The 27,632-nt window shown below is 45.9% G+C and overlaps 1 protein-coding gene across 1 annotated transcript; it reads right to left on the bottom strand.

Annotated features, from left to right (window-relative positions):
* Nucleotides 1-12: 12 nt before the first annotated feature.
* Nucleotides 13-23,662, bottom strand: TRAF3IP3 (TRAF3 interacting protein 3). Its single transcript, XM_060294181.1, is given in 16 exon segments — nucleotides 13-346; nucleotides 1,834-1,916; nucleotides 1,919-1,960; nucleotides 3,054-3,113; nucleotides 4,603-4,665; nucleotides 5,198-5,333; nucleotides 7,310-7,447; nucleotides 7,570-7,710; nucleotides 9,979-10,050; nucleotides 16,710-16,805; nucleotides 16,899-16,928; nucleotides 17,190-17,214; nucleotides 17,497-17,560; nucleotides 17,693-17,840; nucleotides 19,477-19,880; nucleotides 23,435-23,662. Coding segments are annotated over 15 exon segments (1,515 nt in total). The 5' UTR covers nucleotides 19,822-19,880; nucleotides 23,435-23,662; the 3' UTR covers nucleotides 13-274.
* Between the last annotated feature and the right edge of the window lie 3,970 nt (nucleotides 23,663-27,632).

The following is a 27,632-nucleotide window of genomic DNA, read 5'->3' as shown; positions in this document are numbered from 1 at the left end:
GTGTGCGGGCCTCTCACTGTTGTGGCCTCTCCCGTTGCGGAGCACAGGCTCCGGACGCGCAGGCTCAGCAGCCATGGCTCACGGGCCCAGCCACTCCGCGGCATGTGGGATCTTCCCGGAGCGGGACACGAACCCGTGTCCCCTGCATCAGCAGGCGGACTCTCAACCACTGCGCCACCAGGGAAGCCCCAGACCTGAGTTTTTTACTGAATTTCTTGCTTCTGATTTTCACCCAAGGCAGCTGTCACCAGTTATTCAGAGCTTCAGGCTGTCCTTATTGGCCAGGAACACTGCCACTGCTATAGCAATCAGTGCCATCAGCATCAGAAGCCATCGGCCACATTGCCTTTGTGAGGAGGGAGGGGGAGAGAAGAGAAAGAGGCCATGGGTTGGTCAGAGAAGATGCAGGCAAAAATAATCTTCCTTCTTCCCATTCTAGCCCAGTGGAAAATCTTGGGTTGGTGGAGGAGAAAAAGCTTTTTATATCTCTGTCTCTCTCACTTTGCCACCTCCCTCGGGATAAAACCACTTTCCAGTGGTCACTGGCCCAGCGAACCACAGCTAGCGGGGGCCAGGTACTTCAATACTGATATGAATAATCAAAAGTGGAAAATAACTCAGCGAAATTGTATTCTGTTTATATTCCTTTTCTCGTCACTCTGTCCTTGCCACAATACTCATAATAGACTAAAAGAACACCATTTCATACTTCAGCTAGTAGTAAGTTTTTCCCTTCAGGCTCAGGCTTTCCATGAAAATTGGGCTTGGAGGCATGAGCCAGTGTTTCTTTACATGGTTGCTATACTCTCAGTACAGTATAAACCAAGCTGAACGGGGCCGGCTGGTCAGATGTTGGCAGGGGCTGAACAATTTTATGGGCAAGATTTGGCTAAAGGAGGAATTGTCCCACGATCACCTAGGGCTGTATGGGAGGATAGACCCTCTTACTCTGGGAGGCAGCTGCTGGCTCTGGTTCAGCTCTTCTTGACAATGCTGCAGCTTACGCAGGCAGGAGAGATACTCATCACTGAGGTTGTCTAATTCTGAATGCAGTTCTTTGCACTGTGTGGGGGCGGGGGGGGGGCGTTGCGGGAGAACACCACCAAGGTCATCAAGACAGTTCTGTCAGGGACAGAGCCCAGGTAGGGGAGAGGGCCCTGTGTAAGTTGCCCTGTCATTCATTTGGAATTTTTACCTCCATCCTCCCTTCCCAGCTTTTCTCAGAGCTTTCAGTTTGCCTTCTGACTGTCTCACCTAGTTTGTTTGTAATGTGTTTATTTAAATGATTGATTATAATGCATATTATTATATATTACACATGTGTGACAGTTGTATGTGCCAGTGCTTTGTAAATGGAGACACACAAAAATGAAGTTCCTATAGCACACACAACCTGGAAGAGATCTTAGTGCAAGTCTCTTTGCTGGGAACTAGTTGCATGTGAACACTTCAGGAGCTACGTATTTCTGTGAGTATGGAAGATAGGAAGAGATAGGAAGAGTTTTGTTATTTAAAAGACACTGTATAAAGTTTTAAGATGCTTCAATGTAGGACAAAGTTTGAGGAGTTAATGTGTTTGTTAAATGTGTTTGAGTTTAGGTTGACTTTCTGAAAAGTAACTCTTTAGTAAAACCTTGAATAAGGGTTGGTATAAACAAGAGAAAAGATTGACAAGTTAACCCGAAAGCAAAGATGTTTTATTCAGGCCTAAATGAATACCTGCAGGCACCCAATCACAACTTAAGCTCAGAAATGCCTATTGTCTGGCTGCCTCCCAGCAGTTTCCCTGTCACTGTAGGATGAGCCCCTTACTATCGGAGGTCACCATCTCACCTCCTTTTCCTTGGCCAGGAGCTGCAAAGTTTTCTTTTGGAGCTGGTCTCTGAAATCCCAGTCCTTCTCCTTCCCTGGACCACTTCGTTATGGGAGGGCTTTGGACTCCGCCCAGGCAAAGCCTGATCTAAAAAATCAGCCAGATTCGCAGTGAAAGTGAGGCCCATACCTCTGAGGAATGGTCCCTACACACTGAGAGAAGCCCTAAGCGGGAGGGAATAAGGAAGGGCCTGTCCCTGGCCAGACCGTGTGGATTGCAATTCTCTGATTTTTAAAGAACATCCATTGGGATCCTGCCCAGACTGTTCAGAGAGTGGGAATTTGAGCCCCTTGAGGGCAAGGTTGGCATTTTACTTTTGTCTGTATCTCTAGTCCTGTCTAAAGCCAGATACTTTTAGAAAATACTCATTACTTTAGTTTCTTTGGTTGCATGGCACATCTTTTAGACTGGGAGGTTTGCTGGATGCTTCAGTATAACTCCATTTTCCTTCTGTCCTTGTTTCAAAATGATGAGATGAGAATGGCAGTCATATAACTCATCTTCATGTAGTTAAAGATGGTTTTTCAGCCACCTGGCAGTCTGCATCGTGGTGAAGAGAGCCCTGGCCTGGGAGTCAGAAATTCTGGATTGTGGTCATAGCTGTGTCCTTAATTTGTATGACCACAGACCTTCATTTACCTTCATTTTCTTATCCATCCTATGTGGGCATAATAATTCCTTCTTTATATTCTACCCAGTGATTGTGATGACAAAACAGAGGGCCATGTGCAGTGGATAAATGAGGAGCTTTTGCCCCTCCAGATGTATGATGAATTCTTCTGAGGACGCTAAGGCAGCAGACTTGAGGACTGAGAGTGAGGTGACTGTTCCATGTGACGTGGTTTCTACGTGGGGAGCTGGATGTGGTTTGGAAAGTTAAGGGTAAAAATTAACATAAAATCCTGAGTTCAGAATCAATTTATTGAAATATTCAATGCAGATATATGTTTTCAGAGGGAGTAGGAATCCTTTTCACAGTTTATATACCTCTCAGGATAGGAGGCTAACTAAACTATTCTCAGAGCCAGTGATGAGTCCTTAAAATGGCCCTCTAGCTCCCTGACCTAATAGACTCCCAGAACTGGGTGGGACTCCAAGAGGTCATGTAGTCCATCCCTCTGTCTCTAGGCGGACAGGGAAAGGGCAATATCTTAGAATTTGTGGAAATAAATTTGCTGACCTTTCTTTGTTAAGAGTTTCTCCTGTTCTTGAAGCTGTAAGGATTGATTCTGAAGCAGACCTGTTGGAAAACACAAGGAACTTTTCTGGGCCAGCATATTTACTGCGAAGAGTATCTTTTCAGAACTTTGCTTAGAACCTTAATGATTGTGTTCCCATCTGTGGTTGGTTGAATTGTGTCTCCCCCACCTGCCCCCCACAAATTCATATGTCAAAGCCCTAACCCCCAGTACTTCAGAAATGTGACCCTATTTGGAGATAGGTTCTTTGCAGAGGTAATCAAGTTAAAATAGGACATTAGAATGGGCCCTAACCTAATATGACTGACGTCCTTATAAGAAGGGGAAATTTGGACACAGACGTGGATGGATGGAAGACGTGTGAAGAGATGGACAAGACAGCCATCTCCAAAACAAGGAAAGCGGTCTAGAACAGATCCTTCCCCCAGAGCCCTCAGAAGAACCAACCCTGCCTGACACCTTGATTTTGGACTTCCAGCCTCTAGCACTATGAGAATGTAAATGTCTGTTCTTTAAGTCACCCAGTTTGTGGTGCTGTGTTTTGAACACACCATCCTTATGTCTTTTCCTACTATGTACATTTAAGTCTCTGCTTAAATGTTACCCTAGAAGAAAGACTTCCCCAGATGACCCTGTGTAAAATAGCAACTATTTTCTCTTTAACCTGCTTTATTTTTTTCTCTGTAGCCGTTATTAATACCTGCCACATATTTGTTCACAGAAACTCCGTAGTCCACTGTAGTGTTTCCTTAGAATGTAAGCTTTGTTAGGGAAGAAACTGTGCCAGCTCTGTTCATTACTGTATCCCCAGTGAGTATCTAGGGTGTCTGGCACTTGGTAGGGGCTCAATAAATATGTATTGAATAAATAAAGGCATGATTTTGAAGTGACTTGCCCATTCAGCTCCCGCTGTGTAGGAGCCCGGCTTCTGCTGGTGTTCTTTTCCCCTTAGCCCTGTGGCTGCCTTGCTGTTTTCAAATTCATTGCTGTTTGCATGAAACTTCTCTGTCAGGGTGTCAGAGGTTAAGGTGTGAGCTATTAATTGAATCAGGTTCTCCAGCTTTTCAGAAATTGCCTGCTTTTCTTCTGAGACGTCCCTTTTCTTCTTTGGCCTCAACATGTAATTTTGAAGTGGACTGAGGCATATGTGGTGTGAGCTTATTTTCTGAACCATTCCTAGTGACAGGTCTATGTGACATATGTACATAATAAATTAGAATATATAAAATAAGAAATACCTTAGAAAACTCAACACGTTTTGAAATCTGCAGTTCTGGGGGAAATGCAGGTGGTTGTCAGAGAACATGGCGGAGAAAAGTAGAAACAAAAAAACCCAGAGGCTAATGTGGAACTTGTGAAGAGCTGTAAATGACCTCACTGCAGAAGAAGAGGGTCTGAAAATGCAGAGGTAGAGGATATGCCAAGGACCAGGCTCCCCATCCCTCCTTTGGGTGCCTATCGTGGGGCAGGAGCCCCAAGAATACCAAAAAGCCACCTGTGCTACTTTCAGAATCTGGAAAAGGGACTTACTCTGCAACTGCTGTACTTTGGTCACCAGGGCAAGTTTCTCCTCCTCTGACCTCTTTAGTTGATCTGAAAATGAAATAATGCAAACCAAAATAGACGAACCTAAGACTTGATGAGCTCACCCCTGAGGCTGGAAATTAGTAACAGATGCTGTCTTGCCCATGGCATCTGACAAGTGTCCAGTGGAAGTTGCTCTTTCTTCTGCTTGTCCCAGTTTGGAAGAGGTGAACCAGAACCCGACTACCTGGGATTTCATCTGCATCAACAGTGGGCTGAATTAAGGGTTATATGTGCACATAATTTGGTCCTCTCTCAGCTGACAGAGGCTGTGACTGGGAAACCTTCACTATGCCTTGTGTTTCAACTGACCTTTCCCTTTAAATTAGGAATGCGCCCTTGACACGTGACTGCTGTGTTCTGGCTTAGAGGAATGGGCTGGATACTTTCAGTCTTGGATGATTAAAACAGCCTTGACTTTTTCTCAAAGTCAAATGAAATCGCCAAGTCAACCAAAAGAACAAGTGAAAGACTGAAGCCTTTCCACCCAGCTTCCTTTCTCTGGGCTCCTTCAGCCAGAGGCCTCCAAGGAGAAGGGTACCTTGTAGGTGCTGGGTATCCGAGCTGCACAGGTCTCTGTCCCGCTGCAGGCGTTCAGTCTTGGTCTGCAGCTCCTGGCGCTCGTTCTCCAGAAGCCTTAGGGCCTGGTTCATCTGTAAGTCTCTACTGTCTGCTCCCTGGAAGGAGGAGGAGGGGTGGACACAAGCAGGTCAGTGCTAGGGTGGAGGTGGGGGGCAGATCCCAAGGAAGAGGAAAACTGTAGAAAACTGTGGAATTTTAGAGCTGGAAGGAGGCTTAGGGAAATGGAAAAATAGGAAAAGTTTTTAAATTCTTTGCTTTGCTCTATTCCTGACGCTTACAGCAAACAGTGCATTAGATTTTTGATGTTCACAAGGGATACATTTGGGTAAATGCCCAAATTAAGGAATACTGAATCATCACTTTTCTAGATGTCTTCACTTTGTCTTTACTTCTCATTCTCACGCTATCCGGGGTGGCGGGGGGAGGCGGGGTGGGCGGGGAGGAGGCGGGTAGGATCATTTTTCACAACGGATTAAGGTTAAAAAGAAAAGGGCCTTCAGGAGGGTTGCCTTGTAGGTGATTCAAGGAAGAGAACAGTGGGTGAGATGTGGCTGCGGTGCAGCGCCCAGCGAGGTTCCCTCCTGTGATATGACGACTCACTTGCTGTTTCTTATCAAATGGGCTTTTTTTTAAAAAAAAAAAAAAAGAAGAATTTTAATGTCCTTTGAGAAATTCTTTGCCTTTTAAAATAAAAAATTAAAGAACAATATAAGAATAATTTGTACATAAGAATATAAAAAGCAAAAAAAGCGAGAAGCAAATTCTAAGGTTTCTGTTTTTTAGTAGATTTGAAAGGAAATCTATAGATAAATCTTTTTTGCGGTACGCGGGCCTCTCCTGTCGCGGAGCACAGGCTCGGGACGCGCAGGCTCAGCGGCCATGGCTCATGGGCCTAGCCGCTCCGCGGCATGTGGGATCTTCCCAGACCGGGGCACGAACCTGTGTCCCCTGCATCGGCAGGCGGACTCTCAACCACTGCGCCACCAGGGAAGCTCAACCTTAAATGTTTTTAACCTCCATTCCTCTGTCTGATCAGTTCTTCCTTTTTCTACATTTGGAACATTAATTCTTCAAAAACAAATGTGATGTCTATGAGTACAAACTGCTCGAGGTAATAAGGGAATTACAAATGTCTTTTTAATGACTTTGAACTAGAGTTGCACTCTTCTTCATTGCTAATAGGATATTGTATATAAAACTCAAACACATTGATATCTGGACCACCATCCCCCCAACAAATTCTTTACAATCACTCAAAATGTTCCCCTTTCTCCCTGCTCACCTTAGAGCCACACATTAAGGTTTAGGTTGTTAAAAAACATAACAAATCAAACAAAAACAACTTTCACACTTAATTGATCTTATTTCTAGAACTGGCACACACTAGGATTCTCAGATCCCAGCTTCAGTAAAAGTATAAAGAGACACTTTTGAGGTGGGTCCTCAACATTCCAAACCAAGTAAGTAAAATCTGCGAAAAACAATAGCTAATATCTATTGAGAGCTTATATGTGCGAGGCATTGTGCTAAGTGCTTTGCATGGATTTCCTCACCTAATCCTCACAACAATCCTATGGTAGAGGTACCATTATTATCCTCATTTTACCGATGTGGAAACTGAGGCTTAGGAGGTTAGCTAACTTCTCCAAGGTAAACACGGATTGGAAATGATGGAACCCTTGAGAATGCCAAGGGTCTACTGTAATGACTTAAAAACACATTGGCAAGATGTGTTAGTTGATACTCAAACTGTAAGTAAACTGGTGACGTTTATTCTGCCCCAATAGTGGGCATTTCTGAACTGGATGCCCTGCTGGGATGGGGTGCAGAGAGTGGGTTGGGGCATGACAGTAGGCTGATGACTATTCCAGCCCAGCCCTTTGCATTCGGATGATGTCATTTCAATGAACACTTAGGTCATTTGCATGAGCAGTGCAGACATCCTTGCTAAACTCAAAATTAGCTTTGGGTCCCCCTGCCCAGCGGCAGCTTCTCTCATCACTGCTGTCAACACCTCCCTCCCCTAAACCCTGCCTTCCCTCCCCACCTCCCTACTCCCAGGGCCTGGTACCTGCAGTTTGGACTGAAGCACGTGGAGCTGGCTCTCCAGCTCCCTGTGCTGGGTCCCCAGGGTCCTCCAGTCCTCCTTCAGAGCCTCGTACTGGCTCTTCCACTCTTCACACTTCTGCTTGGCCAGAGCCAGGGACCGCTGAGGGAGATCAGAGGAGAGGGTGGTGCCTTGGGGGTTCCAGGAGGTCGTGCAGCTGGCTCCCTTGCCACCCAGACTGCCCCAGGGTTCCCAGCCCCAAGGGTTACGGAGCGTCCCCACACCTGTGTGCTCTGCAGCTGCTGTTCTGCACTCATTTTCTCCTCCAGCACTTTCTGCAGTGACTCCTTGGCCTTCTGCTCATAGCTGTTTTTCTGGTCTTCCATCTCTAATAGCACCTTATTCATTCCCCAAGGAGTGTATTTCTGTAAATTTGAGGCAATTCAACAAATACACATTGAGCTACTGTGTGCTAAAGCCTGAGCAGGGATACAGAAATGAAAAGAAATTGGTCCTTGCCCACAGGGCAGAGATGTCAGTAATCTGGTGGACCTTCTTCCAGGCTGGAGGCAGGCAGGGAGAGTCCCTCAGGTGATGTTGAGAGGTGAGTGGGGATAAAAAACTGCCCTGGGCATGCTGGGCATTCTCCCCTAGGCCTTCCACAGGCACTTGAAATCCAACATTTCCAAAGGGAAATCATCTTTCTAAACCTGCTCCTATCTCAGTGACCAGCATCACCACCCACCAAGTCTCCCAAACCCTAAACCAGGGAATCACCCTTGATTTCTCTCTCACCTTCTTCAAGGAATCAGTTCAACATCAAGCTTTGTCAAGTCAATGCCTTTAACAGCTCGTACCTGTATCCTCTATCCCTACTGCCACCTCCTTAGTTCAGACCCCAGTAATACTATTATATGGATTATATCGAGACTATATATTATCTTCATGCCTTGCCTCCCTTCAAACCCTTTTCAGTCCTGCAGCTAGAGGGTTCTTTCTAAAACTTAAATCTGATCACGTCACAACCTGCTTAAATCTCTCAGTGGTTCTCAGTGTTCTAAGAATCAGGTCCAAACTCCTTGGCATGGTTTCTACTTACAAGCCCAGACTTTCATCTCATGCTGCCTCCACGCAAGCTGAACTGCTTGTAGGTCCCCTAAGCACTGTGCTTTTCAGCCTCTGCCTTTGCCCATAAAGCTTCTTCTACTTAGAGTATCGTGACCCACACTTCTCACCTGGTTAACTTCTACCCATGTTCAAGATTCAGCCCTAGAATCATAAATTCTGATAAACTTGGCCAACCATACCTACCCCCCGACTCTTTATGGATTAGGTGGTTTTACTGGTGTTCACATAGTATCTATATTTCTAATCTATTGACTCATCTGTCTCCTTTAAGGGACTGTAAGCTCCTTTGAGGCAGGGAGCATTTTTAAAAAAATAAAATTATTTTTGTAGGCTTGGGGATCTGAACAATATTCAGTAAAGTCAAGTTTTAAAAATTAATACATTTGTATTTTTAGAATTTCTCCTGGCTTCAAGATCAAAAAGAAAAAGACACGAGCAGCTTTGCAAATTCACTGGGGGTCTTGCCCTTCCAGTGCTTTTCATTTTTATGCCCTGTGATTTTTGGGAAAGCAGGAGTCTTTTACTATCAATTCTGGGTTACCCAACTGGGTAAGAGATAGTCTAGATAATGCAAATTTAGAGTTCAATATCAAATCATTTCCATTTAGCTTTGGAGTCATCTGAAAGTTTGGATTTAAATGTTGAGTGGGTCTTATGTTCTTGGAATTGTCATTAGAAACCAGATACAGGAGTTACTGGTTGAGATCATACATGGTTATGTCCAGGTTATTGGACTTAACCATGCTGGTCACTGACCAGCTTTATCCCCCATTGAAAACGAGTAGACTGGCATTCTGGATTATATGTCAGTCTCTTATGAGCTTGGTTGGCATTACTGAAAAAATAAAAGTTGTGGATCCGCAAACCCATAGACTATATAGACTATGTTCCCCTGCAAAATTCTAACTACATGGCCACCTTATCTTCCTAACATCAAGTGGGAGCAGTCTGGCCGGTTCATCTCGTTCTCTTGACTTATCTCCCCGCCTGTCAGAAATCTATCACTTCTCGAGTGTGAAAACTGACTTTTTTCTATCTCATATAATCCAAGATCAGGCCAATCAAGAGATTACCGGAGCTGGATAACAATGCCACAGAAAGCCAGGAGTCACAGTCTTTTACTTTCTCCCAGGGATTGCTGCTAGATAAAAGTTGCCCATGGCATGAAAATCATTTTGCGAGACTTCATTGTAATATCCAACTCATCTGTTCAAATATTCGGGCCTGTGAAGTTCTATCCAGGTGAGCTGAATCTTTACCAAGGGCCTCTCCCTACGTTTCCAGGTATTCTCAAGGTTCCCCTGGAGCTGGCAAAGCGCTTAGTGCTGGGCTTCCTTTCCTAGGGTACAAAGTGAAGGACACCAGGAGAAAGGGAGAGGGGGATGGAGATAGTGTTTTGGTGAATTGGAGACCAAAGTGAAAATGGTAAAGGCCAGAACTGGGTGAGTAGGGATGGGTGCATTAATCTCTAGCAGGTGATGTTTCTAGAGAGTAAGCTTGACGTTCAAGCATTCTCTCCCTTAATTCTAGATTCCTGGGCTAGAAGTGTCCTCCGGAATGCTTACCTGGGTACAGGTGTACAGCTGGTTTTCCAAAGATCTCAGTTTGCCCTTCAATTTGTCTTCATTAAGCTGGCCCTGGAGCAAATGGGATGAGTTAGCCAGAACACAGCTTGGGCCAGAATACAGCATGCAAAGAGTTTTGTTCCGCATTTCCAGCCTACTGCCTAGAATAAACAGTGTTTGTGGAATTGAGCTCTTTCAGGAGGTAGAGAGAGGGAGAGATGACAGATGTTTGGAAAGAAAAGGATCTTTTCCTCTTTCTCTGTAATAGGAGAAGGAAGAATCAGACTGGCCCCCAAAGTCTTCTGTGTACCTTGAGGTTTTGTATCAAATGGCTCAGGGTATCGTAGCAGGGGCCCATTTGAAGGAAAGCTTCTAAGCTCTCCTTTTCTTCTTTCATTACCTCTCTCCCCTGTCTGTCCAGGCACTTATATACTCCGCACCTCCTCCCAGTCTAGTACATGGCCCTTTACCTCTAAAGGCCAATAGGACTAAAGGGGTCTCCCCTCCCAGGGGGAACATACATCCCTCCCTTATCCCCTGTTATGGGCTGAATTATGTCCCCCTAACCTCCCCACAACGTTCATACGTTGACCTCCTAATCCCCAGTACCTCAAAAGGTGACCGTATTTGGAGATAAGTTCTTTAAAGAGATAATTGAGGTCCTTAGGGTGGGCCCTAATCCAATATGACTGGTGTGCTCATAAGAAGAGGAGATTTGAACATCAGGATATGCAGAGGGAAGACCATATGAGGACACAGGGAGGAGAAAGCCATCTGCAAGCCAAGGAGAGAGGCCTCAGAAGAAACCAACCGTGTCAACACCTTGTTCTCACACTTCTAGCCTTCAGAACTGTGAGAAGATACATTTCTATTGGTGAAGCCACCCAGTCTGTGGTACTTTGTTATAGCAGCCCTAGCAAACGAATACAGTCCCCTCCCTGCCCTACACACACACACACACACACACACACACACACACACACACACACACACACACACACACACACACACACATGACTCAAGATGAGAAATTCTTTAAGAAAGCAGGAAAGGGAGGAGGGATATTAGAGCAGGGTGTGTATGCGTGCGTGGTAGTGACGGTGGTGGTGAGAGGACCTCCCAGAGAGCCACACGCTATTTATTCACGATCTGGGTCTGTCTAGTGGCATTTTGGACATTCCAAGAGGGACGTAAATCTCAAGGGCGGGGGTGGCGAAAGGCAGGCAGGAAGGCCCGTTATCTGTTTCTCAGTTTTGCAGTATTTCTGCTGAGCAGCCGACAGCTTCCTTGCTGCCTTATTCTTTCCTCCACGTGTAGACATCTTCCTTTTTCCCAGGTAGGGGTTTTGTCCCTCCAGTCCTGAGTCTGATTTAAGGTCGTGTGTGTGAGGGGGTGAGGGTGGGGAGGTACCGTGGATGAGAGCCAGTTTCTCAGAGAAAAGGCCATGGGTCTCTTTAGCAGTAACCGGTTCTCATATCCTTTCGCTGGCTTTTCCAACCAGGCCCCGTGGGACGCTTGTGAGGTCTAGAAATTACATTTCTCCTCAGGCCTGAGACGCCACCGTCCCTCTCCGTCGGGAGACGGCTTGGACAAGGCTTGGACGTTTCCAACCCCTACAACGTTTCTGGTCTGTAATGGCCAGAGGGCAGAGGAGCCTCTGTTTTTTTTGTTTGTTTTGTTTTATTTTTTTCGGTACGCGGGCCTCTCACTGTTGTGGCCTCTCCCGTTGCGGAGCACAGGCTCCGGACGCGCAGGCTCCGGACGCGCAGGCTCAGCGGCCATGGCTCACGGGCCCAGCCGCTCCGCGGCACGAGCCTGTGTCCCCTGCACCGGCAGGCGGACTCTCAACCACTGCGCCACCAGGGAAGCCCGAGCCTCTGTTCTGAGGTCTGTCCCCCTCACTGAGTTTCAGGGCACCTGGGAGAGGCAGGAAGTGGTATCTCACAGCTCCTGTTTTGATCTTGTTTGGCCGATTCTTCTAACCCTGGGAGCCAGGGTGCACCTCCACCCTTTTTCCTTCCTGTATTCCTCAGCGGGGCCTTGCAAAAGCAAAAGGCTTTGCCAAAAATAATTTTTCAAAGTGCCTCCTGCTATTAACGTTTTTCATAATGTCTGGTGTGAGAGCCGAGAGTCAGGATTTGGCATCTACAATAACCACAGGGCTTTGGGACAGATAGAACAGATGGAAAAGACTTCCACTGTTCTGGGCTCTGGAGTAGCTGGGAAAAGTTACTCCCCTGCATGGCCTGTTCATTCTTAATCCACAGGTCCTGAAATCAACTCCCTCTACCTGTATCGCAGCTCCGGGTTCAGAGAGTCTGACTGTGTATTTTCCTTTGCCTAAACTCTTACTTTGCAGGATGCAATGAAACCCACTAAGTTTGACAGTTTATCTTGTGGTAGTTTCAGAAGAAAACAAACAAGCCCAAGGCAATATTCTTACAGTTCCCTCAGTCTCCTACCCTTTCTGGGTAGCTCCCTTCTCCTTCCTTAGTATGGTTTCTATCCAGTATTTTTGCCTCTTCCAACTGTTTTTGTGTTTTAGCCACTCCCCAGATTACTTTTCCATTCATGTTGTAATAGAAGACAATTCAGTTAGCCCCTTCAGTGGAGACGAAGGGCCACCCAAGTCTGGGGCTTGAAAACATCTCTGATCCACAGCTCCGCCTGCCCAGACTCCCTAAGGCAGGCAGGGAAGTTACGGCCAAGTTGTTGCAAATGGGGCATGTGGTTTCCTGGTCTGAGCCCCAGCTCTCCCCACATGAAGCCCAGTGGTACAGTATGAGGAAAGGAGCACTTTTTACAGGCCAATTGTGGAACTTTTTTGGCAGTAGCATCCCAGGAACCCAGGGTTCAGAGAGCATAGTACCCCCGCTTGTAAAAGGGAGCAAGGTGGAGGCCATACACACCCGGTCTGAGGGCTTCAGCTCCTGCCTCTGCTTGGCTTTCCCCTGCCTCTGATCTGCTCTCCAGAAACACCACCGCCTCACTGCAGAAGCACCAGCCCACTTATCTCTCTGCTCTACTAGAGGTTGCTTAGGGCCTGCAGCCAATCCCCCACTGCGCTGTCATCTTAAGATCTCATTTCCACTTTGCAGGACTTAAAACCCATGTGTGCCCTGCTCTGGGTTTGTATTGCCCCATACTGAGGGCTTGCTTTCTCTACTGCCCGAACTGTTTCTGCTCTGAAGCTTGCAGCCAGTCAGGAGTCTCTGCTGTGCCCCAGGGCCTGTCACATCCAAAAGGCCCAAAGTCAGCTTGAAGGTGGAGGCAACAGAGGGAGCTGATCTCTGGTGTTCTAATAGAGTTTGTGGTGAGCTTCTCTGCATGTGCAGTTGGAGATTCAAATTATGGAGGCCAAATGGAAAAAAAATAAAGGCCTGAACTTGGCTGAATATCGGAGTCCCTGTTCTGGCCACATTCTTCCACTTACTTTTCCCAAGTACGGCAGTCTGGGACTGTCTTTTCATTGAAGTTGAGCTTTCCAAGGAAGGGGTAGGGGGTTGAATTGTCTTGTTTTGGGGGAAGCAAGAGCTGTTAACTGAAAAAACCTGAGACTATTTTTCTTAAAAACAGGAAGCTGAGGGGTTTGTGGGGAGGAAGAAGACAAAAAGGGTGAATATTAGGGGGTGGGGGGAGAAGGGAGGGAGAAAACCACAGCTGGAGGAACTCCTGCCCCCAGCAGGAGCATGGAGCTAAACCACCCTCAGAGTCTACCTTGGAAATGTCTCTTAATAAATCCTCCCCATTCCCACCACGCTGGCTGTAATTCAAGTTCTGATTGTGTCTTACCTGCAGTATTGCAAGAACTTTCACCACCCCTACACCCACTGGTAGCCAGGGTCCTCATTGTTGTCAGAGAACCTTTTATAAGGTTTATAAAACACAGATCTGATCAATCGCTTTCAACTCAGTTCTACAGCTATCTTTTTCATTTCATCTAATTAATTAATTTATTTCTTGGCCACGCCGCACAGCACGTGGGATCTTTCTTCCCCGACTAGGGATCGAACCCGCACCCCCGGCATTGGAAGCGTGGAGTCTTAACCGCTGGACTGCCAAGGAAGTCCCACCACAGCTATCTTAGTACACGTGCTGCCAAGCGAGTGCAACTCCACGGCTACTGGACAAGCTCCTTCTCAGGATGGGCTGGACACTGCTAAGCGTAGGGCTTTAAACCTGAGGAAAATGTGGTCCCACTGCTCCCCTGCTTATTGCCTGTGGCAGTGTTTCTCAAACTGGGGTGGCATGCATTCTCATGAGATATATATATATATATATATATATATATATATATATATATATATATATATACTTTTCCTTTAAGAGGGAATCTATAACTATTAAGTTTGAGATACCCTATTCAACAGAAAAAGTTTAAGCGCCATAATTCTAGAGACCTATCGGAGGCCCTTTCGGTCTTATCTTTGGAGCTACTCTGACACAGTCCCTTCATTTCCATCACACTCTGCTATACCCTATGCTTTGTTACACCTAGGCCTGTAATCATTCTGATTCCTTTACTGTAAGCACCCTTTTCCTTTTTCCTTCTTCTTACCCTTCATCATTCCTGCTTCTGTACTGGTAAACTCCTATTCAATCCTTCCAGACCCCGCTAAAGTGGTCCGTTTCCTTTGGAGTCTGCCCTATACCACCTCAGGCAGAAGAATTGCTCCCTTCTCTTTTCTCTGTGTCACTTTGTAGAAAGTGCTGTTACAGCTTTAGCACACTGCAGTAGAGTTATTTATGACCTGTCTGTCTCTTCCTGGCTGCTACTGGAACTCCTAAAGACAAAGGACCCTACCTCTGTCCCTGTAGCACCCAAGCCAGCACATAGTTGGAACTTATCAGATGTCTGTTGAATAAACGAATGAGACAATCTCAGTTTAGTTCAGCACCGGAAACCACCTGGCAGGCACAGCTGTCTGTCTCAGGCTCCTACTCAGCTATGAAAACAACTTCCTTAACCAGCAGGAGCCCTGAACATAAACACCTAAATCCGGATACAGTGACCGACGCGAAGAGGGAGGGCTGAGCCTAGGAGTCTCTTCGACATCACTGCAAACTTCTTAGTTTTGTCCCACGTCCTCCCATCCCATCTCTCTGTCTAAGCACAGCCATCTACGTGGTAAGGTCAGATGTTCACGGAGGCTGGGAGGTTGTGTGTTCTCTCTGTGCACCCGGGGCTTTCTGCTCCAGTCGCATCAAACTGCTTATGCTCTCTGAACATTAAAGTCTAGGGGTTTCGATGTGGGGTCCAAGGACCCCTGGGAATCCAGGATCTGCAAGGTCTTCCCTTTTCCAACTACATATCTGTGTGAGGCTGGATTTTCCTCATATGCTTCAACCAAAACAATGTATTAACAACAGACTGAATGCAGACGCAAATACAAGAATCTAGCTGTCTTCCGTTCAGACATTAAAAAGATTTGCCAGCTCGGTGCTTTGCGACCACCTAGAGGGGTGGGATAAGGAGGGAGGGAGGAGGACGCAAGAGGGAGGGGATATGGGGATATATATATGCATATAGCTGATTCACTTTGTTATATAGCAGAAAATAACACAACACTGTAATTATACTCCAATAAAGATGTTAAAAAAACCCAAAAAACAAAACCAAACAAAAATTTGAAAAAGCATAAAACAATGCCACTCCTCTCACTATTTTTTTAAAAAAATATATACTTATTTTTCACAAAAATATATAATTTAGGTTCACATGTAATCTATTTACTATTGTTATTTTAAAATTAATACATATTTTAAGATTCCTTTTTTCATTTCAAAGTGGTAAATATAAAAAGTTCTTTGGATTTTAATAATTTTTTTTAAAGAGTATAAAGGGGTCCTGAGATTAAAAAGCTGGAGACCCATTGCATTAGCCTATATCATGCCTCTGGTTCTTTGCCTATGCTGTATCCCCTGCCCAGAATATAGTTCTTGTTTCCACATTTGCCTGGAAAATACTAATATAACTATAAATATTTCCCTGGTTCTCCCCTTCTGTGGAGTCGTTCATTCCTCCTTGTATTCTACTATATCCTCAAAACATTTATTTCTCACATCTCTGCATTGTTTAGGCTTCTGTCTCCCTGACCCGCAGCCTCTCTAAAAGCAGGAACCCTGTCTAATTAATCTCATTTCCCGTGCTCAGTGTAGAGAACATGACTTATGAATATTTGTTGAATGAATGGACTAAAATCAGGAGGTCTGAATTTTAGTTCCAATTCTGCCTCTAACTAGAAGTGTGAATGTGGACTAGTCACCTGACCTCTCTGACACTCAGTTTCCTCATTGGCAAAATGAGAAAATTAGCTAATCTCCAAGGTCCCTTCCCGCTTTGACATTCACGTCTGGGCTGACTAGTAGGTGTAGGATGACTTGGAATTAATATTGGTGTGAATCCCATATGAAAATAGTTGCATTTATCACAGTCAGTAATATTAACTGAATTGGGACCGTCCTTTCTTTCTTCCAACAAATTAAAAAATGGAAAATCTTGCCTCTCTTGGTTCTGGGTCTTCCCTGGGGGTGTCCTCAGCTGACCACCCTGGACTGAGCCAAGCTCAATACTGTGACATGTTTGACCTTTAGGTCTTAGCACCATCCCCCACCTTCAGCCTCTTCAGTAGCAAAAAAGCCCCTTCTCTTGCTGGGATGGTATGGAAAGAAGAATGAGATAGGCACACATAGAAATCCATGAGCTTTGTTCAAGCAAAGGTTTCCCTTACCTTCCAAGAGCTGTCAGAGGCCCGAATCAGGGCAGACAGTAGGTCTTGGAGAATCACCATTTTCTGTTTTAGAACCAGCTCCCTCTGTAGGGCCTCCTGGGGGGCAAAATGCAAGAGGGTAAGATTAAGTTGGAGGAGAAGGGAGCAGATGGATGGAGGAGCTGCAGGGAGAATTCACATGTTACTTACTTTGAGGTACTCAGAAAGCTGGATGATTTCCTAGAGAGAAAGAAAAAGGTATTTAAGAAGATCGTAGGTTCCCTGAAATCCTAGAACATGGAACCCGAGCCAGGATTGGCTTGTGCTGAGTAAACTTTCTTCCTTGACTCAGGGTCCCTCCAGGCCCCCATGTCTATGCTCATCTAGGAAGAGGGTACCCCTCCATCCCAGCTGAGTTTACCATGGAATTCCAGAATGTCAGAGCTTGGAGGAGATTAGATGCCACCTGATTCAACACCTTCACCATGAGGATTTTCTTACCTTATCTAGAACTGCAACTCCATAACTGGAAGAGAAGAAAAAAACAAAAAAAATAAAAAACAAAAATGACAATGGATCAAAGAAATAAGAGTGTCAGGAGGCAGTTGTATTGATTCCTTCTCTGATCTCTTCTGAAGAGCCAATGGGGAAGGGGGGGGGGAAGGCTTTCCTTTTTCTTAATTAAGGTGGACGTGGAAGTTCCTTGTGCTCCTCTCCACATTCTGGGGGAGGGTTCAGGTAAAAGCTTAGGAGAGAGGAATGGATGGGCTGTGAAGGAGTTGAGGTCAGGAACATGAAAGGTACTCACTTGGTTTGCTGACTGGCATCATGCTTAATTGTTGGCTGTGTTTCTTCTGCCTTTGTCTGAGTGCCTGAGGGATAGGGATAAGGTGATTCAGAACCCATGGGAGAGGCAGTGAGGGAAGTGGGGAGGGATAGGGACTCTCCACTGCCAGCGAGTGGAAATGCCTCGGCCCAGTGAGTGAGGAAGGCCCTGCTCTTACCATGGTGGTGTTTGGGTGGCTTCTTGATGGGAGGGTCCTGTGGTGGAAGGCCCCCAGCCTGGGAGGGGAGGTGGTCAGCCGGATCCCTCCAGGAGCCTGAGGGAGGCTGGTGTTGCGTTGCAAAGACCTCGGAGCTGGTCCCTGACACCTGGAAAGCAAATGCGGGATGCTGAGAGCATCTTAGAACAGGATTCTCCAGCTAACTGCAGAAAGATGAGCCAGTGATCAAGTTTCAGGTCCAGAAAACCAAAGGAACCCATTCAAGCCTTCAAAGCTACAAGGTTATCCCTGCTCCTGCCCTTTCTTGTCCTGGCTGGTGGGATCGGTCCTCCTCAGTTCAGGCAAATGGGGAGCTGGGCTTGTCTCCAATTACTCTCTCTAGAGTCCCTGATCCCGGAAAGAGAACCGGTCTGAGGTGGGAGTGAGGGGATCTGGGATCAGGTCCTGCCTTTTCTTGGTCTCAGTCTCCTGGCTGTATAATGAGGAGCTTGGAGTAGATGGTGTCCAAGGTGCCTTCCTATTCTAGAGGTGGTTTCCTTCCTCTTAGTAACAGCTGGACTATTGTTGAGGTTTTGTGTGAAGAGAAGGTAAATTAGGCAGCTGTAGGGAGGAACGTAGCAGCAGTTGTCACAATTTTGCTTGCTATTTTTATATTTTCTTCTTACAAACTAAAAAAATTTATGTTTGTAACATAACACTAAAAGGCTAAGAAATGCATGTGGCAGCTAATCCTGCAGACTAACTCTATCTCAAGAAACCTTAAATAACTGATAGGCTCAGGAAGAGTTCTTTAGGTAACTGTGTTTTCTGTTCTATTTCTCCTTAAAATTATTTTTTCAACCGAAAGCACGTAGAAACCTTCTTGCCTTAGAAAGTACACAGTTGGTTTTATTTTACAGCTGGGCTCGAGGATCATTTTTCCGAACAGCACCTCCTGTTGTGGATAACACATGCACTGTGTTAAGAAGGCCCAACAGAGCACCTACTCTGGGGACAGTACAATACCAGTTACTTCCAGGGAATCCGGAGGACCCATCCCTGCTGTCCACATGCTCACAATGTGGATAGGAAGACACAGACGGTTTGCTGGCTGAGCTCATTTCAACGTACCCTGGCTTTTGCCACACTGCTCCTTCCCAGGGCGGACTAATGGGCCCTCTAAAAGTTATACAATCTTAGAGGATTTATAACCTCATAAAAACCACAGAGAGCAGAGGTGGCCTGGAGAAGCTAGGGAAGCTAGGGCTTCCTGGGCCAGATGCGGCCTTAGGTGAACGATATTGGAATTGGGATGGCCCAAGAGAAAGAGAGAAGGTGGGTGATGCAGCAGCCTTACAGAAGAATAGAGATGAGAAATGTGTGTGTGTGTGTGTGTGTGTGTGTGTGTGTGTGATTTGAGGGAGACATTAAGAAGATTGGTCTGTGTCCCTGGCCTACAGTAAGCATTCATTGAATGTTGAATGACGGATGAATGAATGCTGTAGGAGATATGTCTAGATAGACTGAATTTGAACTAATACTAGGAATTAGCTATGGAATTGTTTTTAAATTATTCTTTTCTCTCCTAAAAGGCAAGTGCAAAGTAAAAAAATAGCTAAACAAAAAACACCCCCAAAACACAACAACAAAGATATCTGTTGAGTAAGTGGCTAAGGGAGACTTTATGATGACTGAGGAAGGACAGACTTCATTTAAATCACTTCTTAGTGACCTTGAGCCCACCCACCTGTCTTGGTGCTGCACCCCATCCCCTCCAGAGCACTGTGTCCCTCAACATGGCCCACCTGCTGTCTGGGGGAAGAAATCCTGTTGGCCCAAGACAAGGGCTCCTTGAGGTCGGTCGCCTGGCCTTGCCTCCTGGAGGGACCTGGCTCCCCGGCCTGCGGGCTCTGTGCCTCGCCTTTCTCTTCCACCTTCAAGTTCCTCCGTCTGAAAAACTGCTGTTGTCGTGCCCTCTGGAGATGTTCCCTCTGCTGGGTCCTCAGCACCTTCCCCACCTGGCGGCAAGTGGTCACATTGGGGCGGCAGCGGCGGCTCTCACGGGTCTCTTGCCGGCGCTCGTACTTGGTCTCGTAGCTCTCAGCCCACCGGGCCAAGCCAGAGGCAGGCCTAGGGTCTGGGCTGATCATGATGGCCTCCCGAGCACCTGTTGTGCTTGGCTTCCAGTTCCTGGAATAGCTGCCCGGATCTGCCAAGTGCCAACAGGGAGGCGAAGAGGAGGGGTCAGGAGATGGGCCGAAAAATGGCCATCTTCCTGGACGAGGGGGCAGAAATAGCACAGCGTCCCATATGTGTGGGTTGACAACTGAAGAGGGGATGATGTCACACGGGAACTCAGGACATCTGGATTCAGCCTCTAGACTAATTTCTGCTCTTCTCTGGCCTGCGTCTCCCCTTCTGCAAAGTGGCGAGATTCCTCTGCTGCCACTTCTTCCTTGACCAAACGTCTCACCCTGCCTCCAAGTTAGGGGAACGTGAGAAATAATTGATAAAAATCACTAAAAGCGTCTAGCCTTCTGGAGGGCAGATGGGGCTGTGTTCCTTTTCCAGGGACTTCTAAAGAACCAGTTAAATTGGCTCCCTGATCCCCAATCTAAAAGGAAAGCCAGAATCTTCACTGCTCTCTTGGCCCAGTTGTTACTCACATAGGTGAGCAACTTTTCTCAAGGCCTGGAGGGATAGCCAAACCCCTCGAGGTGCTACCAGTCCTATGACCAGCACTCACTGTCCTCTGTTTAGCCTTTAGCAGCTATCTTGCCAGCCTGGTCCAGGGCATGGTTCGGGAGGGACACCCCACGCTATTGCCTACAGTCATGGAGCCCTGACCTCGGTCCCTTGGCACTCCACTCCTGGCCCAGGACTGGGCTCTGACTCTGAGGTACAGGACAACCCAGATCCGTACTGGCTGATTACTTGCCACTTGCCCATCGCGGGCCAAAACTCATTTCATACTGAGCTTTCAGCTCAGTATCTCTTCAAGTGGCAGGTTCCATTTTTTTAGCATCACCTCCCTGTTAGGGCTAAGTATGGTGCCGAGTCTGCTTTCCTCAGCCCAGACACAGATTGCGCCATTGAAACCAGCAACGATGTGGATTATACGTAAATAAGGCTATTGCCAAGAAAAAGGAAACCAAAGCGAACAAACAAAAACAGTAACCAAAAGTCCCCAGGGAACCAGGCTTGGAGTAGAGACCACCCTTGCTGCCCCTCTACATGGCCTCACCTGCTACTCACATAACCCCACCCTCACCCCTTCTGCCTTCTCCGTGCCCTTCTCTCTCTTTCCTACGCTCCCTCACCTACCTTCTGCAAATTTGTTCATTCTCCCAGAACCCTCTGGTAGCTTGGCTGAGTTGGGGCTGGACATGGCTAAGCTGGATTCTGAGCACTGGAAATTCTGGTCCCTGGGGTCAGCCCAGAGAATGAAGAAGGGAGGGGGACTTCCCCTTACAGTTGCCGCCTCTCTCTGTCCCACAGCCTCACTACCCACTGCCCTGGGAATCTAGTTCCCGGGGAGGTCAGTGAAGGGATTTCTCAGCTTCACCAACCAGGAGGCATTTGCTGGCACTGGCCCTTCGGGTTTATTTATAGTCAAACAGACTCGACAGGTAGCAGCCTCTCCGCTCTTTCATTGGAGTTCCTTGCTCCTCCTGGATCAGTCTGGAATTCTCTGCAGGATTCTTGCTCTCTCTTTCTCTCTCTGGTCATACGACTCCTTCCGGGGGCTCATGGGTGGGGTCGTATCACACCCTGAGAGGGGGTCTTATACAGTCAGACCCTGTTCGCTCTCCAATGCCTGACTCTCCAGGCTTGGAGGGGCATCTCCTGGCCTTGGGCAGTGCTGACCCCAAGCAGAACTGTTAGGTTGTCAATGCTTGTCCGCTCGTCTCATCCCTGGGTGCCTCTCCCCTTTCTTTAGGCTTTTCTCCTCACTCCTACTCTGTAGGGTCCCCTCACTTCTCACCTGCCACTTTCTTTGTTTAAAAACTTAGGAAAGGATCTGAGAGGCCCATTCATATTAAATTATGAAGGACTGGGTGTGCAGGTAAACTCCACTTTCAGAATCTATACTTGTGGTGTCCTAAGCCATAGGCCCTAGTGATTCTGCCGTAAATGGGGGAGGCGGGGTGTCCCGACCCTGGACTCAGACTGTGTGGACTCCTGTCCTGGCCCTGTCATCTACTACCCACGTGCTTTTGAACAAGCTATTAACTGTCTCTATGTCTCTGTCTCCTCATTTATAAAGTGGGAACCTACCTCCTAAGGTTATGAGGATTAAAGAGAAAATGCACGTCAAGCATCTGGGACATAGCACACAATAAATGTTAGCTTTTTATAATAATATGATTATTATCACTCCTGTCCTACTGATCTTGGATATTGAAGACTCAGTGCGATAAGACAAACGCCCCGAGCTAACCTAGCACTCCAGGACCAAGAATGCCTCATCCTCCAACTCCCTTGGCCCCTTTCTCTTTGAAGGGGCACTGTCTACCCCACGGAGGCGATGCTGGTCCCTAGTTGAAATCATATTTACTGTTGCTCTGTTCCTCTGACTTCTGGGTGTAGGCTACAGGGAGAAAGGACTACTCTGTGGTCTGGATACAACTGCCATTTCAGTTAGGCCTGGCAGAAAGGCAAAGAAGAGAGGACTGCCTCTTTCCCACCTTTAAAATGTGGGGCGCTAGGTCCCCTCCCTGTTTGGTTCCAGGTAATCCCTCAGGCTTCGTAGACGAGGCAGATCCCTTGATTGTGGAGAATCCTCCTGCCTCCTGCTGTGAGGAAGAGAGGGCTGTCTGGGAGAGATAAGTGTGTGGGCTCTGTCTACACTAGTTCACTGAAACGCATGGCTGCCCTGCTCTGTTTCCGGGGTGGGGGGGCGCAGACGTTAGCCCTTGCTACCCAAGCTGGGAGTTGCAGTGGGAAAGTCTCCTCAGAGATGTGAGCGTTCTCAGGCCCCCAGGCTCTCACACTGGGTAGGATTTGGTGTGGCACACCTGGGTAGAATCATACCCAGCTCTCCGGGAGGTCTTGGCTATTCTGATTTGCTTAAACACAAGAAGTCATGTGGACGGCTGACTGACAGAGATGGGCTGTAGAAGAAAATGGAACGGGTCCCCGTGTGCTTCAAAGAAAGGTCACTGGGCCACTGCCCAGGCCGCACTTGGTGGCATGACAGGGCCCAGCTGGGGCTCTGGGAAAGGGTGGTATTGGCTGGGGGAGACTGTCCTCACTGCTCCAGGGGGAGATCAGGGCGCTGCCCTCACCTGACAGTGCTTTGTTGCTGCCTTTCCCGGTCTTTGCTCCTAATTCCTGCTGTGTGTGTGATAAATGGCCTCCCGCATGAATGAACGGTCTGGCCTTCCTAGCCAAGAGCTCTCAGAGTGAGGTAGGAGAGAAGGGCCTGCACGCAAGCTGCTGGGCAGGCAGCTTGGTGCTATGGGGTCCCTGCTGTGAAGGGAGCTGTAAAATGTACCTCCCGTCACTGGGGAGCCTGAACCCTTAGTCATCTGACTCGCTGCTAATCTGACCTTATGGAAGCAGCAGAGAGGGATGGAAGCTGTGCCTCTGGAGACCAACGCGGGACACTTTCCTGTTTACCCAACCCCCAACACTCAAACTACAACATCCACTCCAGTGTCTCCCCCTTCAGACCAGGGAAGCTGGCAGACAGAGCCTCTTTTGCCCCCCCCCAGAATCGGAGGTCCCCAACCTGGACACAAAAGCCTCCTCCTAAGTTACCTTGGGTCCCAGGCTCCAACCCAAGCAGCTCAGGAAAGCATCCCAGCTCCTGGGCAGATCTCGGCTCTGGTCTCTGATGGGGCAAGCTCTCGATCCATGGCTCTGGGCCCCCTTAGCATTTCCCTTCTTGGTACTGTCTTTCTTTTTGCACAGCAGCCTTGCTGAAACAGGAAACCACAATACTTGCTCACCCCAGTTCCTCTCTCTTCCTCTCTGGTGCGATCTGAGGGGCGCCTGAACCCTTGAGGCCTTCAGGGCTGGGCTCAGGAGCTCCTCCCACCAGCGGGCATCCCAGCCACCCTTTCTCTTGCTCTTCGATTGGTCTGAGCTCTCGGTCAGTTTCAAGTCAAAATTCCCTTTCTAGCTTAGACAAGGATGGGTCTCTGGGTCAGATTCAAACCTTGCAGTTTCTATGAAGGGGAAGAAAAGGTCTTTTTGACCTAGAAGAGAGGTTCCAATGTAGGTTTTCATGTGTATCAGGTAGTTCCCTGTGTAAGGATTTTCTCTTTTCTTACTTTATTTCTTCCCAATCCTGGTGTTGTAAAGGCTTTCTGCTCTTCTAAAGTACTGGTATTTTTTTTCAGAATTCTGGAATGAGGTCAGCTCTGAACTTCCTCTTTCTGAAGCAATGGGACGGGACACAGGGGGTAGGGGAAGGTGAAAAGATGGTGGTTGGGTGGCTGGGAAATCAGGGATCAACAGCAGGCAGAATCTTATGAAAATATTTCCTAGTCCACTGAACTAGGACATTTGGGGAAAAACTAAAAGGAACTTATCTGTGTGCATTAAAAAGAAACTATTACAAATGCGATAGGAAATTTCCAAGAAGTTCAGTATAAGACGGTGGGGAGGGAACCGGATTGGGACAAGTCGACTGAGTAGCTTTGTAACCTTTGTGCAATTCATCTTGTCTGAATGGCCCATTCAGTGTCTGAATGGAGGATTTATGTGTCTCCCATGAAGTCTAAGACTTCACGTGTGAGGCACGTAATGAGACTTTTAAATAGCTGTGATAAGACAACAATTATTAAGAGGTTGGGAGTATGTCACAATCTTCTCGGTTGCCTACTACTGCCTCCATTCTCTGAGGAGAGAGAGAACAGGAGAAGGCAGGGGAAAATGAAGAGGATGAATTCTCAAGCACTGGGACTGAAGGGAAATGACATTCCCTCAGGATGAGAGACAATAGCCCAAGGTCCTGTGCCTGAAGCTTGGCACATGGAGATGGGAATGAGGACAGAGGGGCTGGGGAGCCCAAGATGGCAGAGCAAGAGAATGTTATGGGCATAGAATTATGAGAGGGTTCTGGGAGTTTATGGCGCTAGAGCATAAGAGAGGACAGGTGACGGTAATAGGAGTTCCTGTGGGCCAGCTATTTGGGTTCCATTGAAAGTCAGAAAGAAATGTGTATGAAGATTGAAATCCCTTTTAGGGCTATGCATTCAATGGGATACCACCTGTACTTTAACTGGGGTTTGGAGAGGTTACAAGTGTGAGTTCAAGGTCACACAGGTTTGCCTGGCATCAGAGCCTGAGCTCTTAACACTATGTTCTGAGAATAATACAATTAATAAGGTTGTCATACCTATCTAGTTATATGGACAGAAAGAAAGATACACACACACACACACACACACACACACACACACACACAGAACTCTGAAAACAGAGAATGTACCTTATTTTCAAATGCCCATGAAGCATCAAAAAACTCACTGTATTGATCATAAAGCAAACTTCATTTAAAAAAAGCAAACATTAGTGTAATGCATTGAAAATAGACAGGCTTTGACTTTTAGTCTGCTGCTGCCGTCAATCCGTTGTGTGAGCTTGGCTTATTATTTTATTTCTATCCCAATTTCTTCATTCATAAATGGGGAGGGCCCCTTCTGGAGCTAATAGTTTCTGATTCTTTGCTTTCTGTTTAAAAATGTGTTACCCTCAAAAGAATGATGTTGGACCCTTATCACATAAATAAAAATGAACTCAAAACGGATCAAAGACCTAACTGTAACAGCTAAAACTATAAAACTCTTAGAAGAAAACTTAAGGCAAAATCTTCAGGACATTGGATTTGGCAATGATTTCTTGAATGGGACACCAAAAGCACAGTTTGGGATGATGAAAAAGTTCTGGAAATGGATAATGGTGGATGGTTGCATAACAATGTGAATTACGTAAGTAGTGCCACTAAACTGTACAGTTAAAAATGGTTAAAATTCTAAACTTTATGTTGTATATTTCACCACAATAAAAATTATTATATTTCATGCATACAAAAGAATATAGAAAAAGAGACAACGTTAAAACAAGTTTATCTCTTACAGCAGGATTTTCTAACCATAGTACAGTAAAATTAGAAATAAATAGCAAAAGTTGGAAGAAATAAACATTTCAACCTCTTGGAAAAAGAATCCTCCTGGTTTACTCTTGAAATCTAGAGGAGACCAAATCTGTAACTAAGAATGACTTGAAAACAATGCTAATGAGAATATTAAGAACAAAATCTATGAGATGTGGCCAAGGCATAGTCTTAAATATTTTTGTATTCGTAGTCTTAAATATTTTCATTACTTAGATAAGGGGGATTAAAAACAAATTAGCCATTTATTTATTTTCAAATAAATTTCTAAAAAAAGAAAGGAGGTAAGCATAAAAGGGAGATAAAAGGGGAAAGCAATAGAATAAATTGGAATTTAGAGTAGAATTCATTTATTTATTCATAAATAAATTCAGGAACTGGTCCTCGTGTGTGTTTGTGGAGAGAGGTATAAATACCAATAGAAAGAAAAAAGCAATAAAATAAACTACTAGCAAGCCAAATCAATTTAAAAAAGCAAAAGCACATCTGTAAAAATGTATTAACGATACATGGAAAGTAAACATAATTCAATGGAAACTAAAGTAAATTTAGAGTTATTTGTGTAACTATGCTAGTGTTTTGAAAATCTGGATAAGATGGATTTAAGAAACTCTGCTTTACCAAATTAGACTCAAGTAGAGGTAGATGGTCTAATCATCTGCCTGCCTCTGCCTGAGGGTTCCCTTCCTCTAGTGTGGGTTCGTAAAGAGAAGGATTTAGATCAGGCCCCGGTTGAACTGACCACCTGGCATTTACTGGCCAGCATTCTGTGCTTCTCCTCACTATTTCCAGGTCCCTTTGTTGATGGTCATATTCTGAACTTTGGGATATGGTCTCCTTGATAGATGCTGAGCCCTCTATGAGCTCCCATGAACGGGTAAATATAGGATAAGAAACGCTATGCTTTAGAACCCTGTTGCTTTACCCTTCACAACATCACACAAGGAGGTATAGGATTATCAGAGTTTATGGTAGGGTTGGGGTAATGACCGGGAATCTCAATCATGAAAGAAAAAATTTTAAACTGTATGCTAATATGACTTTTCCTATACTCCAAGAAATAACACTATGAAGTTAACCCCTAGTTAACCCATGGAGGGCCCCCTATGGGTGCTACTAGTTCTAATCTTGTTCTGCCTTTCCACTCTACTGGATGACTCCTTATTCATTTTTTGGGAAATGGCAACATTGCTCAAAAGAAGTTGTCCGTCCAATATTTTCTCAGCAATGCCTTCCTGAAGTCTAAGTTATCCACTTTAGAATAAGTTCACAACGACGACTCAAAATCTATGGGATGCAGCAAAAGCAGTTCTAAGAGGGAAGTTTATAGCAATACAATCTTACCTTAAGAAACAGGAAACATCTCGAATAAACAACCTAACCTTGCACCTAAAGCAATTAGAGAAAGAAGAACAAAAAAACCCCAAAGTTAGCAGGAGGAAAGAAATCATAAAAATCAGATCAGAAATAAATGAAAAAGAAATGAAGGAAACAATAGCAAAGATCAATAAAACTAAAAGCTGGTTCTTTGAAAGGATAAACAAAATTGATAAACCATTAGCCAGACTCATCAAGAAAAAAAGGGAGAAGACTCAAATCAATAGAATTAGAAATGAAAAAGGAGAAGTAACGACTGACACTGCAGAAATACAAAAGATCATGAGAGATTACTACAAGCAACTCTATGCCAATAAAATGGACAACCTGGAAGAAATGGACAAATTCTTAGAAAGGCACAACCTGCCAAGACTGAATCAGGAAGAAATAGAAAATATGAACAGACCAATCACAAGCACTGAAATTGAAACTGTGATTAAAAATCTTCCAACAAGCAAA

Source organism: Globicephala melas, chromosome 1 (genome assembly GCF_963455315.2).
Source record: "Globicephala melas chromosome 1, mGloMel1.2, whole genome shotgun sequence".
NCBI lineage: Eukaryota > Metazoa > Chordata > Mammalia > Artiodactyla > Delphinidae > Globicephala > Globicephala melas.
The sequence above is the reverse complement of the archived record's forward strand: the minus strand, read 5'-3'. Positions and strand labels throughout refer to the sequence as shown.